Source organism: Gobius niger (assembly GCF_951799975.1).
Source record: "Gobius niger genome assembly, chromosome: 19".
In the NCBI taxonomy this organism is placed as follows: domain Eukaryota; kingdom Metazoa; phylum Chordata; class Actinopteri; order Gobiiformes; family Gobiidae; genus Gobius; species Gobius niger.
Window position 1 is genome coordinate 24,917,851 of NC_136870.1, and position 20,451 is coordinate 24,938,301.

General features: G+C 41.4%; 1 protein-coding gene across 1 annotated transcript in view; it reads left to right on the top strand.

Moving 5' to 3' along the window:
- Window positions 1-18,232, top strand: part of LOC306978543 (poly(ADP-ribose) glycohydrolase) — a 58,426-nt gene extending 40,194 nt beyond the window's left edge. The window contains exons 13-17 of the mRNA XM_079577147.1: window positions 9,167-9,245; window positions 9,324-9,432; window positions 12,877-12,982; window positions 15,794-15,922; window positions 17,937-18,232. Of these exons, the coding sequence (XP_079433273.1) occupies window positions 9,167-9,245; window positions 9,324-9,432; window positions 12,877-12,982; window positions 15,794-15,922; window positions 17,937-18,094 (581 nt within the window). The 3' untranslated portion in view covers window positions 18,095-18,232. The remainder of the gene's footprint in view (window positions 1-9,166; window positions 9,246-9,323; window positions 9,433-12,876; window positions 12,983-15,793; window positions 15,923-17,936) is intronic.
- The last annotated feature ends 2,219 nt before the right edge of the window (window positions 18,233-20,451 follow it).

Genomic DNA, 20,451 nt, shown 5'->3' on the forward strand with positions numbered 1-20,451 from the left:
TTCCTTCTTCACTTCTCAGTCTGTGACTGAAGAGCAATGAGGCCTCAGCCGTTTTACTGGAAACAAAGAGCTCACTGTATTTAGCGTCATGTTGCTGTCACTCATGGTGTCTGATCTAAAGTCTCACTCTGAAGAAAGTGAACTCACATTTACACTGAGAAGGTTGGAAGGGCGCCCCCTTGTGTCCAAGTGCGTCCAAATACCGGGACCATAACTGGAGCCATATTTGGCTCTTTAGAGTAGAAAGGGCTAAAAAGCACTATTTTGCTGGCAGGGAGAATACTTTTTGTTAGTAGTTAGTTTCTGCTGCACGAGACACCATAGACTTTTTTATGAGCAAGAAAATGGTTCTCAATCTGGGGCTAAAACTCCTCTTTGTTCCTGCTTCAGTGAATAATGAGTGAGAGCAGAGAAACGTTATTGCCTTGCGTACAGGATGCTTCCTAAAGTTTATATTCTGGCCTCAAATCTAGATAAATTGTTAAATAAACCTCTCCACTTTAAAGGCAGCAGAACATTGAACCATAAACTTCACACAAACCCCGTCACCTGCTCCGCTCAGCGTGAGGCCAGCTCTTTCCCCGCAGACAGTTCCTCCGCTCCGGGTTTGGCTCGGCGGGTCGCCGCCCCCCCTGATCCGTCCTTGTCGGCGTTTTCACTGATTGGCCGTTGTTTGTGGAGCGGCAGCAGGTGGGACCCTCCTCTGATTGTCCTGTTCCTCTTCAGACTCGAGTGTTTGCTCGTAAATAAAGCGTCTCGGAGTGAAAACAGGAGCAGAGATTTAAGGAGGCGCTCGACGGGCGGCTGATGGTCCGTGTTCTGATAAATGAGGGAGGAGCTGTGGGTCACGGAACGTTTCTCTTTCAGTTTTGATTTCAGATTTCTGTAACAGCTTTAAAGTTTCGGTCCTCATCGAAGTCCATGCATTGATTACAACAGCATCTGTGTCTGTTCATTAGCAGCACATTTAGTATTGCTGGCAACAGTATAATCCAAAATGTTATTCAGTGTACCTTTTAAAGCAGAACTACGTAACTTGTTTACCTTAATAAATCCTTCCTGTAGTCCCTCTGGGGGTAATACAAGTGTTAATGGGTTGAATTGTTTTTTTTCATCTCCCCCTGGTGTCTCTGGCCAGAAAACCACAATTGCAACTTGACTGCCACCGACCCAGAAACGCAATACACACTAATGGAATCACGAAGAAGAAGCTAACAAGCTAACTGCGGGCTAGCTCCACTAAAACAGTATTTACAGCCAAGTTTGAGTGAACAAATGATCTCCATTGTGTAATTGGATGAAAAATATCTCTCTGTCCCTTTGTGTTTTCTGTCAGCGTAGTATTTACTCTCACGGACAATTAATGAGTAAAAAAACGTACATGCTACGACACCTGCAGTGGCGCTTATGGCCTCTTGGGGCAGGAGTTACTTTGCACTGCTTTTGACCAATCATTGAAGACCCAGATCAAGCCCCTCCCTAAATCTCTGCTCCTATTATCACTTTGAGAAGCCTGCAGATAGGGCTGTCACGATACTATACCGACTTATTGTTCGATAAATAACAGATATACGATACAGAGCACATGTTCTCCTGTTTGGCTTTACCCAAATCTCAAAGGTTCTTGATAAAAGCGATGACAAAAAAGCAATGAAAGTGACAAAAACGTGATGAAAACTCAGCAAAAAAATCTTGAAAAACGTGATAATAACGCGGCGACTATGAGACGATAAAGTTACGATCACTTTTGTCGGTCTTAGCTTTCAAATGAGACGCTACGCCGTTGCTCTCCAGTCGAGAAGCTTTTAGTTTTGGGTAAAGCCGAAATGGAGAAAATGCGCTCGGTTGAGAAGAGGTTAAGTGAAGCAAATTGGATTATTTTTCAAGTTTATTGTAGTAGTATAGTATCTTTATAGTCAATAATATCGTTTATCGTGATATTTTCCTGCCTCGATATATCAAACTTTGAGTTGGTTTCTTTGGTGATTTATGAATGTCATTTATATTTGCTTTCTCACCGTACTTAAAAGAAAAGACTGTCACTCTCTCCTCTATCCATCCTCACACACTCTATTACATCACACAAACCCATTTCTCCATTATGTAACATCCCTGTCATTAGTTTCCACCGGCCTGAACACAAGCCCCGCCCCCTCCTGCGTCAGATTCACCTTCACTTTCTCGGCAGCCATCTTGCTCCTCCTTCAATCCACTTAGCTTTATTACTCAGCCCGTTATTAATTGTAGCGTCCCGACCCGCGCGGGACCCTCTTTAGCTAATGCACCCTCTCCCTCCATCGCCGATATTAAACCTCGTCTTCGGCCGGCGCTTCTTTCTTTTACACAAACGAAAACGCCGTAGCCTCGTAGTAAATCAAATTCCTGGCATAGCGAAAGGGAAGGGGGGGCGGGGATGGGGGGGGGGGGCTAATGGATAGTACGGTGCCGCCGCGGAATTAGCAAAAGTGCCCAGGAGTAATTGAATTGAGTTTGATTCGCGGAGGACGACGGGCGGCCATTTTGGACGCGGTCAAAAGTATAAATAGGATGAAGGAGAGCGATAGGAGAGAGATTTCAGAGACGGGAGGAAGAGGCCAGTACAAAAGTCTCATTTGAATGATAAGACTTACAAAACTGAGAGTAGCTTTTATGTGGTTTTGTCATTGCATTTTTGTCACATTAGCATCAACATTATCATGTTTTTGTTGTTTTCTTGGGTCACTTTTTGTTGCTTGTTTGTCACTTTTTTGTTTCTTTTTTGTCACCTTTTTTGTTGCCTAAAGGCCAGTGCAATGACTCATGTGAAAGCTAAGACCTACATAACTTTTTTGTTGCATTGTCATTGCGTTTTTGACTTTCTTGATGCATTTTCGTCCGGGTTTTTTTTTTTGGTGGGTTGGGTTTTTTTGGTCTCTTTATTTCGTCGCTTTTTTTGTCACTTTTTATTGTGTTGTCGTCACATTTTAGTTGGGGTTTTTTTCGGTCACTTTTTGTTGCTTTTTTGTCATGTTTTTGTCGCTCTTTTGTGGCGTTTTTGTTGCTTTTTCTCTTTAGCTGTATTTTTTTGTCGTTTTGTCATTGCGTTTTTGTCGCGTTTATGACACTTTCTTTTCTTTTTTGTCACTTTTTAGTCGACTTTTTTTGTCACCATTTGTTGTGTTTTTGCCACTTTTTTGTTTCTTTTTCGTGCATTTTTAAAAAAAAATCTGGGTTTTTTTGGCCGTTTTTTTCGTCGCTATTTTGTCACTTTTTGTTGTGTGGTTGTCGTCAAATTTTTGTTTCTTTTTCGGTCACTTTTTCGTTGCTTTTTTGTCACTTTCTGGCGATTTCGTCATGTGTTTGTCGCTTTTTTGTGGCTTTTTTGCCACTTTGACTCTTTAATTGTATTTTTTGTCGCTTTTCCATTATGTTATTTTTCTCGCCCGTTGTTGTCTATGGAGGACCGTGGCTGCCAAAACTATAAATATATACATAAATAAATAAATAAATAAATAAATTTAAAAAAGATAAAATTTGCAAAGAAATGCGTGCAATTATGAGAATAAGTGCATTTATTTCTGTATTTATTTATTTATATATTTATTTATTTCTGTATTTCTGTATTTATATATTTATTTATTTATTTTTATATTTATTTATACATTTATTTATTTATTTCTCTATTTATTTCTCTATTTCTGTATTTATTTTTGTATTTATTTATTTATTTATATATTTATTTATTTCTCTATTTATTTATTTATTTCTCTATTTATTTATTTATTTTTGTATGTATTTATTTATTTCTCTATTTATTTATTTATTTCTCTATTTATTTTTTTATTTATGCATTTATTTATTTATTTATGCATTTATTTATTTATTTCTGTATTTATTTATTTATTTCTCTATTTATTTATTTATTTCTGTATTTATTTATTTATTTCTGTATTTATTTCTGTATTTATTTCTGTATTTCTCTTAATGAGATGCAAATCATGGGGTGGGTCGGGATGCCTCTGCTGTAAGCTCATTGGTCAATCTTTTTCCTTGCTCCAGAGCTTGTCCAGCATAGACGGCCATGTTGAGATCACTGTGTTCTCGCTATAGCCATGTCAGAACGAAAAAAAAAAAAAAGCATTCTTCCATATGCAGCAATTGCATTGTGTGTGTGTTTTTTAAACAAATAAGTAAATTATCCCTTGCTCTGTGTCGCTGAACAGCCTCCATTTTGGAGTGGTGAACGGTTGCATGTTGGACCTCAAGCATATCTAGTTGGGGACTGCTGTGCTATGTTCTAATGAGCTGAGAAGATTGGCGGACAGGAGAATCTGTAGTGTTGACTATATTATTTTCCGTTTGGATCAGTTACGTAAAGTCCCGTCGCCAGACGTCAGTCTTAAGGCGGCATTAGTATTACTATAAAGAACATATTTTTCGGTATTCGCGTAGCCCTGGCGCACAATGATCATTACATTAAACATAATCAACAGCAAATATGACCAGACCAACTACAGCTGTAACATCAGTCCTCGTGGCGGAAACGTCAGTAGGCCTACATGCGTTTCTCCGAGCTGAGCCTCCTCATCAACACATCCTTCTACTCAAACTTGAACTTATGAGTGAGGTCCTTTTCAAAAGCGGCTGAATGAGCTGGGCCTTGCGTCTGTGCAGAATACTGCGCCGATGCAACGAAAACACGTTTCCGAGCGTGGAAAACGACCGGACTCTGGGGCTGTAGAACGAGCGCCTGCACCCCCACACACACCCCCACACTCCCCTCCACACTCCCCCCACACACACCCCCACACTCGCGCCACCGTTTGTACCATGAATATGGCTCGGTCAGTGCTGTGGCCGCGTCCACTTTTCAGTCTCTCTCAGCCTTCACTGAAAGCTCCAGTGTCTGAGTGTAAAACGCACACTTGAAACGCGGGGACTTTTCGGCGGACTTCAGCGCTTTGTAGTAAAACACACACGAGCACCTGTCACTGCCTTTGCCTCTCACGAGCATCGTGGACTCTCAGGGCGGAGGATGATCGTTGATGCCCCTCTATCATATCACCTATATTTTATTTTGTGCCCAGACAACACGGGAGCCGTGCGCAATTGCGCACGAGCGCAGCTTGGAAGGAACCGTGCCAGAGAAAGAGAGAGAGGGATGAAATGCCGCCTCCGTGCTAGAGGAGGAAATAGTTAGGCTACTTGTTGTGGAGTTTGGGCTGGTCTAATCGGGCAGAAAGCGCGAAAGTAACACTGTGCAAATGAGTGATCTTTGCCCAATTTGTAGTGGTTTGTAGTGGGCACACGCATCTTGACAGCATGGCGCTTCTCAGCGCACGCCTGTAATGTACATGTACGCACTTTGCGCGAGAGCTCGTCGCGTGCGGTGTATTAAACCGATTGAAAGCGCAAAGTAACACTTCGCACATGAGTGATACGTATCTTGGCCCGGTTTGTCGTGGTTATCCGGCCATCCTGCATGTTTTCTAGTGGTTATACCCGTCGCTATGGGCTGGCCATACGGGGCCATGCCCGCCCCCCCTGACACAGATGTGGTGTAGTAGACTACGTGATACGCAGACATACGCCGTATAACCACGAGAAGGCCTGCAGAACTGCTGTATAACCACTACAAATTGGGCAAAGATCACTCATTTGCACAGTGTTACTTTCGCGCTTTCTGCCCGATTAGACCAGTCCAAACTCCACAAGTAACCTAACTATTTCCTCCTCACGGAGAGAGAGGACCGGCGGCATTTAATGCATGTAGGCCTACTGACGTTTCCGCCACGAGGACTGATGTTACAGCTGTAGTTGGTCTGGTCATATTTGCTGTTGATTATGTTTAATGTAATGATCATTGTGCGCCAGGGCTACGCGAATACCGAAAAATATGTTCTTTATAGTAGTACTAATGCCGCCTTAAGACTGACGTCTGGCGACGGGACTTTACGTAACTGATCCAAACGGAAAATAATATAGTCAACACTACAGATTCTCCTGTCCGCCAGTCTTCTCAGCTCATTAGAACATAGCACAGCAGTCCCCAACTAGATATGCTTGAGGTCCAACATGCAACCGTTCACCACTCCAAAATGGAGGCTGTTCAGCGACCCAGAGCAAAGGATAATTTACTTATTTGTTTAAAAAACACACACACAATGCAATTGCTGCATATGGAAGAATGCTTTTTTTTTTTTTTCGTTCTGACATGGCTATAGCGAGAACACAGTGATCTCAACATGGCCGTCTATGCTGGACAAGCTCTGGAGCAAGGAAAAAGATTGACCAATGAGCTTACAGCAGAGGCATCCCGACCCACCCCATGATTTGCATCTCATTAAGAGAAATACAGAAATAAATACATAAATAAATACAGAAATAAATAAATAAATACAGAAATAAATAAATAAATAGAGAAATAAATAAATAAATACAGAAATAAATAAATAAATGCAGAAATAAATAAATAAATGCATAAATAAAAAAATAAATAGAGAAATAAATAAATAAATAGAGAAATAAATAAATACATACAAAAATAAATAAATAAATAGAGAAATAAATAAATAAATAGAGAAATAAATAAATATATAAATAAATACAGAAATAGAGAAATAAATAGAGAAATACAGAAATAAATGTATAAATAAATACAAAAATAAATAAATATGTAAATAAATAAATAAATACAGAAATAAATAAATATATAAATAAATAAATACAGAAATAAATGCACTTATTCTCATAATTGCACGCATTTCTTTGCTGATTTTATCTTTTTTAAATGTATTTATTTATTTATTTATTTATGTATATATTTATAGTTTTGGCAGCCACGGTCCTCCATAGTTGTCGCTCTTTTGCCGCTTTTTCGTCACTTTTTGGTTGCATTTTCATCCTAGTTTCGTCGCTATTTTGCCACTTTTTTCAAGAAGCTTTTAGATTTGGGTAAAGCCAAGGTAATCACGAAAAGAACTGAATATCGTTGGAGTTACGTTCACAGGAGCTGCTTAAAGTGTAACAAACAATTCTGACCTTTTTTTGGACTTTGGAGACATTTGGGAAAAATGAATCATTGTTAATCAAATCCTGATATTCTGGTGATATTTCGACTTGTTTGTGAAGCCATTTGTCTCCTTTAAACAATCCTCTGCTTCCATTGATTCAAAAGGTTACTTCATTTAGATGTAGATTTTCATCAGATATTATTGAGTTTTCACACAAGAGCCTGAGATACTTGCTGGGTGGAGTGTCTTGCCAAAGGACACGATCGTCGGGTTGTTCGGTACAAACACAGAAGGCGCCGCCTTCGCTCCAGTGTTTTCAGAAAGTGAGACAGTGGACGTAAAGTCTAAAAGGACGATACTTTATTTGATACCTAAACTAAAATATCTGTCAAATAGAACCATGTTATTTTATTCCATAAAAGACCATTTCTTTTAAATTTGTATCATTTATTTGAGGTGAACCAAGTATTAGTTGTTAGTTGTTGGTACCTGCTTTTCTCTATTCAAAGAAATGTGTGTATTAACAAGAATAATGCATTAGTCTTATTTCGTGCTTTTCCAGACGGTTAAATTCCGTGCCTTTTTCATTTGCACCATAGTAGTAGTATTGGTTTATTTGGTAGGGCCAGTGCATGTTTATGAACAAGCCACACTGGATTGTAGACTTAGGCTCATTTCCATCCGTCGTCCCCCATGTGCACTCTCAAACACACTCTCATTCATCCAGGTGGTAGGTTACATATGTAGCCATAATTGCCCCAGGGGAAGCATGACTTTCAATCTGCGCCCCTCAATTGGCCCCTCCGATCACCCTCAATCACTCACTCACACACTACATTCTCCCGGGCTTCCTGGTGCTCACACACAGTCTCCCATCCAAGTACCAGCCAGGCCTTTCCTGCTCAGCTTCTGAGATCTGACGGGATCAGGCAGAGCAAGGGCGCGATGGCCTTACTGCTGTTATTGTTTTACAGCTAAAGTTACAGAAAAAGCAACAACTAGCAATGACTGTAGAGTAAATACTGGTTTAAAGTAGTACATCTGATCTATTCTACAATCTTGGGGCCCTTTGTAGTGCCTCACTAACGGTACCCAACCATATCCTTATCTTACCTAAACTCCTCTGTATAACAAATGTTTTTTTTTACAAAAGTTTATTGTCAATACCAGTTTTGGTTTAATTGGGACTAAAAGAGCAATGTTTCAGCGTTCAGGTAACAGCTTTACAGATACAGTAAGTAAGTGACTAAGTGAGTCAGTAAGTAAAATGTATTTATTTATGTAGCGCCTTTCACAGACCAGGGTCACAAAGTGCTTCACATAAAAACATACTGTAAATACAATACACATGTAGAGTCACATTACATTATGTGGGGGATGTACACAATAGAAAAAGGCACAATACACATAGGCCTGAGTATAGTGAGGCGACAAAGCCTAAACAGGTGTGTCTTAACCCCTTAACTCCCACCTGAACCGAGCACATTTTCTCCAGTTTGGCTTTACCCCAGTCCAAAAGCTTCTGGAAAAGCTGTGAAAAAGCAATAAAACTGAGACGAAAACAATGATGGAAATGTGACAGAAAAGTGGGAAAACATTGACAAAAGAGTGACAAAAAATTGATGAAAAAGTGGCAAAAAAGTTACAAAAATGTCACAAGAAATTGACAAAAAAATTGACGAAAAAATTACAAAAATGACCAAAAAAAGACCAAAATTTGATGAAAAAAATTTATGAAAAAAAATGAGTTGAATACCCAACAAAAAAATTATGGAAAAAACATCTGATGACGTGAGGCAAAAGATCCTCTCGGTTCAGGCGGGAGTTAAGAGGTTAAGTTGACTTGAAATTGTCCACAGAGACGGGGCCGCTGAGACACAGCTGCATCTCCTCCCGTCACTGGACTTGCAGTAACTGTCCATGAAAACATCTGGCTTGACTTACAAAACCAAAACAACCAATTCCCGGCACAGGGTTGGCTCGTTACCCAAATGATCACACAATAAAAAAACAATCGCCTCCACAAATGATTGAGAGCTGGTCTTGAATTGCCTGGTAATGCCTGGGAGAAGGAGCGCTCTGATTGGTTGATTGGACAGAGGAGGCGGGATAAGCCGGGCTCTTGACACGTGTTCTGTACGATATTTGTTATTTTTGATGTTGCTTTGTTGCAGGTTCTCAGCAGTTCAGTAAATACACGGGTTACTCCCACACCTACAAATGGGCCGGCAGACACCACGACATCACGCCGAGGTACCGCTCCACTTCCTCTCGTCTGCTGTTTGGTCCGGTTTTGGTGTTTTTTTCTCAGTTGTTCCTTCGTTCCTGCAGAGACGGTTGGCAGAGGAGATGCACCGAGATCGTGGCCATCGACGCGCTGCAGTTCCGGACGTTTATGGAGCAGTTCAAACCGGACAAAATCAACAGAGAACTCAATAAGGTTTGTGTTGGTCATGAGTTGGAGATCCTCCACTGGGCTGCAGGTGTGGGGGCTCTCGGTTTAGTCCTGGGTCAGTATTCAGTCACTATTGGTGCTTAAAGTGCATATGACAGGTTTAATACTTTTGAAAATATGACTTATTTAGATGAATCACATCACTTGTAAGTTATGATTATTTTATTTCAGTGAAACAGCAAATTTAATAAGGAAATGTTGGACAGAAAAGTTATTTTTATTTGAGTTTTTTTTATTTAAATTTATTCATACATTTAATCATTTGGTGTTAGTCTGAGGGGGCGTGGCGTTAGTCTGAGGGGGCGTGGTGTCTCTGGAGCTCGTTTAGTGTGAAAAACTTGCCTCAGGGACAGATTTCTGGAAACTACCGTAAATTCTCTAATATAGGCCGGGGGCATTTATTTACTCAAGGGCATCTAGGACCAGGCCTTTATTGGAACCAGGCTACACTTAGAGGCCTTTATTTCTATTTGAGCAAATCGGACGACCAGGAAAATGAAGAAAAACGAGATTCGTGTCCATTTGCACCTAAAATATTAGGTTCATTTATTAATTAACATTTCAAACCCTCTCCCAGCGGCTGGAACATTGACGCCTTTTATTTTGTCGGGACAACAGGAAGTGTTTCGTTGCTGTTAGCGGAGCTTTGACATCAATGTCACTGCAGGTTTCTGTTTCGTTTTTACCGCAGACTTGGATTATTTGTTGTTATCTTGTGCAAAAGGCGAGTTTAGACGAAGCGTTTGTGTTTGTGATCGATCATGAGACTGACCCGAGAGAAGACGAGACGCTCGCGCTGATGGGAGGAGTTATTTTGAGGCGGGACTGACCTGCACACGGAGCAGCTGGACGTGCTTTGAAGACGCGATGGTGACTTTATTAAAACCCTGGAGGGTCACACGACATTTGTTGCCCTGTTTCCAAATATCGTCAGAGGAGGTTTGAAAAGTGGCTAAATCTGTGTCAAAGTTACGCTCGGATCAGCTCCTCCGCAGCGTCCCCCTCGGCCCGGGTTCCCGTTTGTTTACTTCCTGCACGTGAGTTTTCATTTACACCAGTATGAGACAAATTCCTAACATGGGGAATATTTCTACCGCTATAGTTTCTAATAAAAGCCCCGGCCTGTTTTAGAGTCCGGCTTTAATTTGCCTCCGCCAGCCGCGATCCCAGCCACTGTTAGAGACCCGGCCTCTGTTAGAGACCCGGCCTCTGTTAGAGACCCGGCCGCTAATGGAATACAGGCCAGTATTAGAGAATTTACCTTAGTTCTTATTTCCATTTTCCTTATTTCCGGAGCCCAAAGCAAGTTTCTAAACCACATTCATGCACAATATGTTAAATTAGTGATGAAGGTTTATTGAAAGTAATTAATAGTCAATTACAGCCTGTCGTCTCTGCACAAATGTCGGCTAATTTACGCGATCGATGTGTTTCAGGAAACATTTGACAAATAATCACTGTAGAAAATCCCTCTCTTTGACATTGTTTTGCTTCAGAAGCGTCCGTTCGCACAGGCCTGGAGCGAGGGTCGTGATGTAGAATAAAGACGTTGATGGGTTTGTGTTTCTGTCAAATCGAATGGACGTATTTGACAGATTTGAGTAATTCGCAGCTTCCAGATCAATCCTCGTCCGAATGCTGTCCGTCAGACTGTCACCGCTGCCCTTTACCTCCCAGGTTACGGAGAGGAACGCGCAACGACGGGGAAATTAATCGCATAATCGCTGTTCGAAGGGTCTCCATTGGAAAATACTCACAAAACATATTTTTCCAAAGCTAAGGAGGATAAATAAATTATAGCCCCACGTTCACAGTTACAGGACTTGAGAGAAAGTGGCCTGGAGCGATATGGCATTTGCCAACAGGAGGCGCTGTGGGGCTATATGCATGTGGGTTAATGCAGAATGAGCACTACTTAATGTCTAGTGGATTTTATAATTGTTAGAGGCTTTTTAAATGCTTCCAAACAAGAGATGCATCGTCTGAAAGAATTCCACGACCAGAAACAGCTGTTGCTAATAAGCTAGCTTTGGTTTTCTTAACATTTAACTGAACATTAAAGGAGCTATACCGGATTGTACAAAGAAACAGGGTCACTCACATTTAAAATTGCTTTCCTAGTGCATTTACAACATCAACATTCATCACAGGGACTGGGTTTAAACCAGGTTTCACAACTTTCAGGGAGGAAAACTGTCACTTCACTGTAAAAAATGCCTACTAGCCTGACATTTTATGACTGTTTAAAAGACTTTGAAACCAGTATTTTTTGGATAAATGTTTGCTTTTACCATATACTAAAGGACAAAACAAATTTTATTCCAATACAGAAAATTAAAAAATCAAGGATAGCCCCTTTAAGTTGCCATTCTCTCAGAATACGACACTGATCACCAGAGGCGTAGCTTGACATTGGGCAAGGCAGGCAGCTGCTTGGGGCCCCAAAGCCAGCAGGGCCCCCAGAGGGCCAACAGATTTGACAAATACAGCAGCCGCAGTGACAAAAGGTGCTTTTCCACATGCTGGTGCGTGTCGGCCAAATGGCTCTTTCAGCAGCTTTGTCGAGCTTTTCCATAACAAAGGCCAGGGCCAAACCGGTCTGACCAGGTATAGGTTTTGGGACCGACCTCTGGCTGTGGCCAAAGCGCTGATCCGTGTCTGATGTGACGAGAACAGACTCTGGCTTTTGATTGGCAACGAGAGAGTGGACAGTCCTCACTATTAACACGCAGGTCATACGGATTTAATAGCATTTTTATTAGCATTTAGCCGCTGTTAGCGCAGCTTTAGCTGATGTTAGCGTAACATCTGCATGTAGCTTACCTTCATAGTTGTATTTATTGGTTTCTTTTCTGTTTTAATACAGCTTGGCGCTCTGAATGATTCCATAACTCCACCAGAGGGCAGCATTTGTCCACATTTGTTCTCATCGCGGCTCTAAAAACTTTTGCTGACGATCTGTACAGCGTGCTCCTCTGTGGGGGCTCTGCCCACAACAAATGCGGGTGTGTGTGTGGTGGAAACAGAAGCGTGTGGGGGATAGAGTCGTGCACGTAGATCGTGGCGTGCGCGGTTGGGTAGAGCGGATAAAGTGTCGTATATTCTCTGAAAGGCGCCCATGAGCCATACTCGCCCCTCCCTCACCTGCTTCTCAGACCAACCCTACATACCCAGACCTTTATTTATTTTTGCATTTTCACATTTACCCCTCGTGCTATATTCACCAAAGAATACAATATATCCAAAAATTCAGGGTACCTTACAAAATTATGTGGAAAAAAAGGTCCAGAAATTGTCCTTTTGTAAATGTGCTTTTAACTAATCAGATTTCATTGTACTTGTCTGTTAATGTGGGACATGATGATGCAAATGCAAGGTTTTGGCCAAAGGCTGGTCTCCATATTTAATTCCATCTTCTCTGTCGTTCAGGCCTATTGTGGCTTCGCTCGTCCTGAAGAGCCCAGTGAGACGCTCTCTGCTGTGGCCACAGGAAACTGGGGCTGCGGGGTGTTCGGAGGAGACACCAGACTCAAAGGTACGTTAAAAAAAATCCCTGTGCAACCATGAATTAACTTTATTTATCCCACTGTGAGTTAAACACTGTCGGCCCGTTCTGGCTTTGGCTCTGGTGGAGCATGGGGATGTGCATCCTCCAGAAACATGATCAAAACAGCTGCAAAAATACCTGCAAATTAAGCAGGTATTAAGCTCGTGCATGACGGCACTTCGGACCCGAATTAACACCTTTTTGAGTGACAGTGCAGGATTTTACAGGCAGTTGTGGTGAACATGTCTGAGCTCATTCTACACCTAGGACATGGCTGGAACATGTAGGGGGAGGAAAATACACAATTTTAACATTTTTAAACTCCGTATACTATAGTCCTTTTTAAGTAGAGGCGAGCGCCACATGCTAGCGGTGTTTATTTATGAGGAAAAGTGCAGAGAAAGTCGTGCAAAAAAAAACCTGCGAAAGGGGAACCGCGTTATAGCGAGGGACCACCATATTATATTCGATGCAAAGAAGAAGATTATACAGAACATTACATTAGGGAAACCAAACAACAGCTACAGAAGAGGCTTTATCAACACCGCAGGGAAAGCACCAGCAGCCCTCAGTCTGCTTTCCACCAACCACTCCTTTGAGGACAGGGAGGTTAAACCTTTAGCTAAAGAAAAACGTTGGAGAAGCAATTTTTGTGAAGAAACAAAATCCCTCCATGAACAGGAATGGAGGACTTAGATTCCACCTGTCTCCACTGTACAGTAACTTGCTAATGAGGCTGAAACTCAGCCCAGGACAGATCAATAGGCAGCTGTGATCAGCAGAGAGTAGGATCAGAACTACAGACTTATAACTTCAGAGATGTTTACCCACATGTGAGAGTATCTGGTAATAGAGGGGAGGGACTAAGCCAAGGTCTCTATCTAGTCTGCAGGCTGAGCTTAAACTTAGTGTTGCTGAAGAAGCCTTTTGGATGAGAGGTGAAACGTCCTACACTTCAACTACAGAGTACAGATGATGACTCAAGAACCTTCATTGAAGCTGGATAATTCCTGCACGACTGAGAGCCTACACTGACAGGCCGCTGTGTCCTCATACGGGGTGTAACTTTTGACATCACGAGCCTCAAAGGCAACTCCAGGTCAGGGGAGCGATCATTACGGCGTTTTCGTTGTAAATTCAAACCCATCGGCTCATATTTAACAGCGAGCGCTCCAAAACCGCCGTCCATTCGTCTCGGGGGAAGCTCGGACACTCACTTAAGCGCCGCGCGCCGCCTCTCCGCATCGACCCCGCGCCAAAGTGAACGCCTTTCATTAATAGAAGCATCGATCGCGTTCCGGAGTCCATCGGTCTGAGGCTGAAGCGTCCACCACGCCTCGCTCATCGTCCGGCGCTTTCCCGCGGCCGATACCTGAGCGCTGACGGGGACGGATCGGGCAAATTAGAAAACGGAGCGTCCGGGACGAAGCGTCGCAGATGGGGAAGTGTGAGGGGCACAAAAGTTGGACAAAATGCTCAAATTATGAATCACGGCGGACAGAAGGAGCTTTGGGAGACGATGATTTTAAAGGAAAAATGTTCAGCTTTTAGACATGTTGTAATACTGTTCCCTTATGACAGACCATGTTCCAGTAATCCTACATATTCTCACTTTAAAATAAGCATTGGAAAGTGAGAGCATTCAAAAAATATTTGTGATAGATAAAACATGTCTGGCTAATGACTGGCTGATGGATACAGACGGCATCCCAAAAAAAAAAAAAAATTCAAAAACTACTTTAACCTCTTAACTCCCGCCTGAACTGAGATCATTTTCTCCAGGTCAGCTTTACCCAAATCCTGTAGGCCAGTGTAACGCCTCATTTGAAAGCTAAGACCTACATTTTTTGGGGGGTTTTCAACTCATTTTTGTAACTTTTTTGTACATTTTTTGTCAAATAGTACATTTTTTGTCACTTTTTGTCACATTTGTCGTTTTGTTGTCACATTTTTGCCACTTTTTCATAATTCATCATTTTTTCTCAATTTTTTTGTAATTTTTTAGTCATTTTTTGTACATTTTTTTGCCACTTTTTTATAATTTTTTCATAATTTTTTCTCAATTTTTTGTCCGTTTTTTGTCTAAGTTTTCTCACTTTTTTGTCACATTTTTGTCACATTTTTGTCATTTTTTTCATCATTTTTTGTCAGATTTCTGTCCATTTTTTGTCCGTTTTTTGACAGTTTTTTGCTAGTTTTTTGCCTAAGTTTTCTCACTTTTTTGTCACATCTTCATCATTGTTTTCGTCTCAGTTCTGTCGCTATTTTCTCACCTTTTTTCCAGAAGCTTTGGGATTGGGGTAAAGCCAAACTGGAGAAAATGTGCTCGGTTCAGGTGGAATGCTGAATTATGAAGATACTATATGTATATATATAGTTTATGGTACCCGGTACATATGTACATCATGACAAGTCGAGGAAGATATTCACTCAATACACTTCTTCTGTAGAGCCCCTGACATTTTAGGGGAAAAAATCCAAAATTCAAATATTGCCCTTTTTAGCAGACTATAAATCCTAAAGTTTACAATCTAGCACATTTTTGATGATTGTTCTTGGACATATTGTTAGCAGACATGGCGCAGACCAAATTGTAGCCCTATACATGTTTCCATTCCTGAGTTAGAGCTCTTTAAAAGTGCACACAAATGCAAAACGCCCCCTTTGAGATGATAAGTAAAACGGTTCATGAAGAAAACTCTCAGAACTGTTGTCGCGGCCGAAAATATGCCCCACTCTTCCTCCGCGTCAGTCTCCTTTGAAAATGTCCTGTTGTTGACTCTGTTTCCCCGTCCCCAGCTCTGCTCCAGATGTTGGCAGCTGCTGAGGCGGGACGAGACGTGGCCTACTTCACCTTCAGAGACGCTCAGCTCATGGCAGACGTGCACCGCATGCACTGCTTCCTCCGGCAGCAGCACGCCACCGTCGGTAAGACCTGAACGAGGACTGAAACCGGGACTAAACCGGGACTAAACCGGGACTAAACCGGGGCTAAAACCACAGTGATCCCCGGAGGAGCCCGATGACGTGACACACACTTGATTTGAGGACAACATAGCTGGGTTAGGTAACTGTTTACTATGGGAGTTAATGGAGCGTGAATCTTCTGCGCTTTGGGGCCAAGGTAAGCGGCAGAGGTCAAGGGTCAACGAGGGAAAACAGCTGAAACAGTGACATAAAGCTGTTGTTTTCTTAGATAAAGCTGAATTGCACGATGAATAGCTGTTCAAACAAAATTCCATCTGACCAAGATTTACATATTCTTTGCAAAACACGGCCTAAAACAAAAACGTTAGATTTTGAGCCAATGAGGGAGGTGTCCATGATACAGTTTATGGTACCCGGTACAGACTTACATCATGACAAGTCGAGCAAAAAATATTATTACCGCAACGCTGTCTGCCGTATTGGATGTCGGCCATTTTGAATGAAACCTGCGCCTTTTTTTCACATCGTTAGAAATCGATCTCGTCCTGTGGTGTTTATTGGATCAAGCTAATTTGGGGGAAACAATCTTGAGAATTTGAAAATTTATCCAAATTACCTTTTAAAGCAGTACTAAGTAATTTGTTTGCCTTAATAAATCCTTTCCGTAGTCCCTCTGGGGGTAATACAAGTGTTAAAGGGCGGTACGGTAGCACAGTGGTTAGCGCTCTGGCTTCACAGCTAGAAGGTCCGGGTTCGATTCCCACCAGGGACGGGGCCTTTCTGTGTGGAGTTTGCATGTTCTCCCCGTGTCTGCGTAGGTTTCCTCTGGGTACTCCGGTTTCCCCTACCACTAAAAACATGTACAATAGGCCATGATGAATGTGAGTGTGTTTGAGAGTGTGCATGGGGGACGACGGATGGAAATTAGCCCAAGGCTACAATCCGGTGTGGCTTGTTTACATGCATGAGACCCATGTATGTTCATTAACATGCACTGTCCCGACCAAATAAACCAATAAATAAAGGAATGATTAGAGGGTCTTTCATCTCCCCCTGGTGTCTCTGGCCAGAAAACCACAATTGCATCTTGACTGCCGTTGGACCGGAGTCACCAATACACACTAATGGAATCACAAAGAAGAAGCTAACAGGCTAACGGGTAAAGCTAACTGCGGCTAGCGCCACTTTAAACAGTACTTACAGCCAAGTTTGAGTGAAAAATGCATCTCCATTGTGTAATTGGATGAACAATATCCCTCTCGTAGTATTTAGTCTCACGGACAAACTCCCACCTGAAAGGATCCCATTTTCTCAAGTTTGGCTTTACCCTAATCAAAAAGCTTCTTGGGAAAAAGCACCAAAATAGCCACAAAAAATGAGAAGAAAACAAGGATGTAAAAATTCATCAAAATGTGACAAAAAAATCAACAAAAATGTGACAAAAAAATCAACAAAAATGTGACAAAAATTCAACAAAAATTTGACAAAAATTCAACAAAAGTTCAACAAAAATTCAACAAAAAGTGACAAAAAATCAACAAAAAGTGACAAAAAACTCAACAAAGATGTGTCAAAAATTCAACAAAAATGTGACAAAAATTCAACAAAAATGTGACAAAAATTCAACAAAAATGTGACAAAAAAATGACAAAAATTCAACAAAAATGTGACAAAAAGAAAAAAAAAAGAAAAGAAAAAAAAACATACAAAAGGTGACACAACACAGCAACAATGCGAGGAGAAAGATCAGTTTTGTGGGTCTTAGCTTTCAAATGAGGTGTTACACAGGCCTATATAATAGCCAAAGAGGACAGAATGCATTTGGTTTAGGCGGGTGGTAAGAGGTTAAAAAACCGTAACATGCTACGACACCTGCAGTGGCGCTTATGGCCTCTAGGGGCAAGAGTTACTTACTGCTTTAAAGTGCTACGGCTTTTATGCAGCAAAGCCACAGCTATATTGTTTTTCTTGCTTTTGTTGGTTTTCGTTGAGACTGTTTTCTTGTCTCTCCCAGGTGAAGTGTACGAGCTGTTGGGACATTACTACGATTGTCACATCCAGAACTGCTCCGGCCGCCGTCCTGAAGTCAGTCTCTACTCCTTCATCTACAGAAACCTGGACTCGTCTGAATCGCCTCCTCGCTCGTCCACGGTGGGACCGGCCAAACTATAGCCCCACAGACCGACGCGAAAGACACTGCCTTTTGACTGACGTTTTGATTTCCTATATCTTTGTGAAGAGATCAGACTTTTCTACTGATTTACTATTTTTTACAGCGATAATATCCTCCAGGGAGTGCAATATCAAGAGCAAAGTCATATTAAACATTCATTTTCATACTTGCCTTGTTTTAACCCCTTAACTCCCACCTGAACCGATTACATTTCCTCCAGTTTGGCTTTACCCCCAGTCCAAAAGCTTCTGGAAAAAAGCTGTGAAAATAGCAACAAATCTGAGACGAAAATAATGATGGAAATGAGACAAACAAGTGAGAAAACTGACAAAAATTGATGAAAAAGTGGCAAAAATGTCACAGAAATGTCACAAGAAATTGACAAAAAATAGTTGAAAAAATGACAAAAATGTGACCAAAAAAATGTGACCAAAAAATGACAAAAAAATGATAAAAAATGGACAAAAATGTGACAAAAAATGACAAAAATGTGACAAAAATTTGATTTAAAAAAAATGACAGAAATGTGACAAAAAAATGACCAAAAAAATGACCAAAAATTGCTAAAAAAAAATTGACCAAAAAATGACAAAAAAGTTACAAAAATGAGTTGAATACCCAACAAAAAAATGAAGGAAAAAAAATCTGATGACGTGAGGAAAAAGATCCTCTCGGTTCAAGCGGGAGTTAAGAGGTTAACCACAACCACAAAGGAATGGTATTGAGTTTAAACAGCAAAAGAGGATCTAACCAGCAACTGTTTCATGTTTTATAATCATTTCAAATAAAAATCTCAAATAATCTGAACATTCTCCTTGGTCGTATTGTGTCCTCCACATAGTCAGAAAACCCTCCCTCCTCTCCGTGATCACCTGTGACCCTTCGACTGTCGCCACCTTTTCATTTCTTTCCCGACGATAAATAACAAAAAAACGCCGCAAACAAGAATCGAGCCTCAATTCGAACCCAATCTGGTTTTTAATGGTGACGCAAAGGTTGCCATCCATCTTCGGCGTTTGGCGTGGGGCTCATGTACGGCCGGGCCTAATGAACCGGCTGTCAGAAACGAGAGGGACGCCGGAACATGAGGCCGATGGATGCAAAGAGGGAAATAATAATAACACGCTCTCGGTGCAGTTTTATGAATGGGTTTTCGTCATAGGAAGAAAGGATTACAAGTACAGTGTGTAGGATTCTTTTTTGTATTTTTAATAATATTTCAAACCAAAAGGAGAGTGGGGTTAAGTCGAGCCAAGTCAACATTTTTATTTTTATGTAAAACCACAGATTTAAAGTGCTCAATTACTACAACATTCCAAACAGAACACCCATTTAGGTTTGGACAATGGATGCAAATTAGCCCAACTAGCAATTTATGAGCTTAAGACATTTGAGACCTATAAATGTCTTCTCCTGAAGCACTGAAGTGGCAAAAAGAGCCCCCACACCTGCAGGACAGCGGAGGCACTAGAGCAGGGGTAGGTAACGTCAGGCCCGGGGGCCAAAACCGTCCCTCGATCATCAAACTCTGGCCCTCAAGATGATTTTGAGAAATATTATGACCCAAATCAGAGCTCAAATGCCTGTTAAAGTACTCTAGAATTGTGAAAAATACTGTCAATTCCTTAAAATGTCTTAGCAGAGAACCCTTATAGGCCATAATCCTAAAAGAATAATCATCTGAAGGAAGAAATGACTTAAATCTACTTGAATGAAGAGGTTAAATCTATAGTTTGAGTAGATTTGGTCTGTCCTTAGAGCAGGTAGAGAGGTATCCGGACAAGACTCACAGGCCCCTTCCTATACAAGCAGATTGGTAAGAGGTCTAGCACCAAACCGGATGTGCGTCAGCGTCAGCCATGATAAGAAGCCTCCGAATTGGGCTGTCAGTTAGGAAGGAGTTGGGGAAAGGAGCCTCAATGCTAACTATCATAGCCACTTTAGCATAGGGACGTCTGGTGCTAGCTAACCGGTGATTAGGAGCTATGTGCCATCCCATAAGCCAACCGCTCCTTAAATGTCTTTATTTGGACACTATCTATGTTGTGTTTTGTTTGCCTGCAGTCCGCCAATAGCCTTAAAGAAGAAGAACAGCAGCTGTTGGTGATGTCACTTCCCCTTCTCCTGGGTAAGGACGGTCGAATTGGGAAAATGCTGCTGAAGCAAAAGTTCATTAACTGCAGAGATCAAACAGTTGACCCCATGAAAGGTTAAGGATCAGAAGTTCGAGTTATAGGACATATATTTTATGGTTTCGGACACAGCCAAGCCACACATTGTTTATTGTTTATTGAAAGGATCCCCATTAGCGCAGTCATGCTGTTCCTATTCTTCCTGTGGTCCCACTAAATCACTC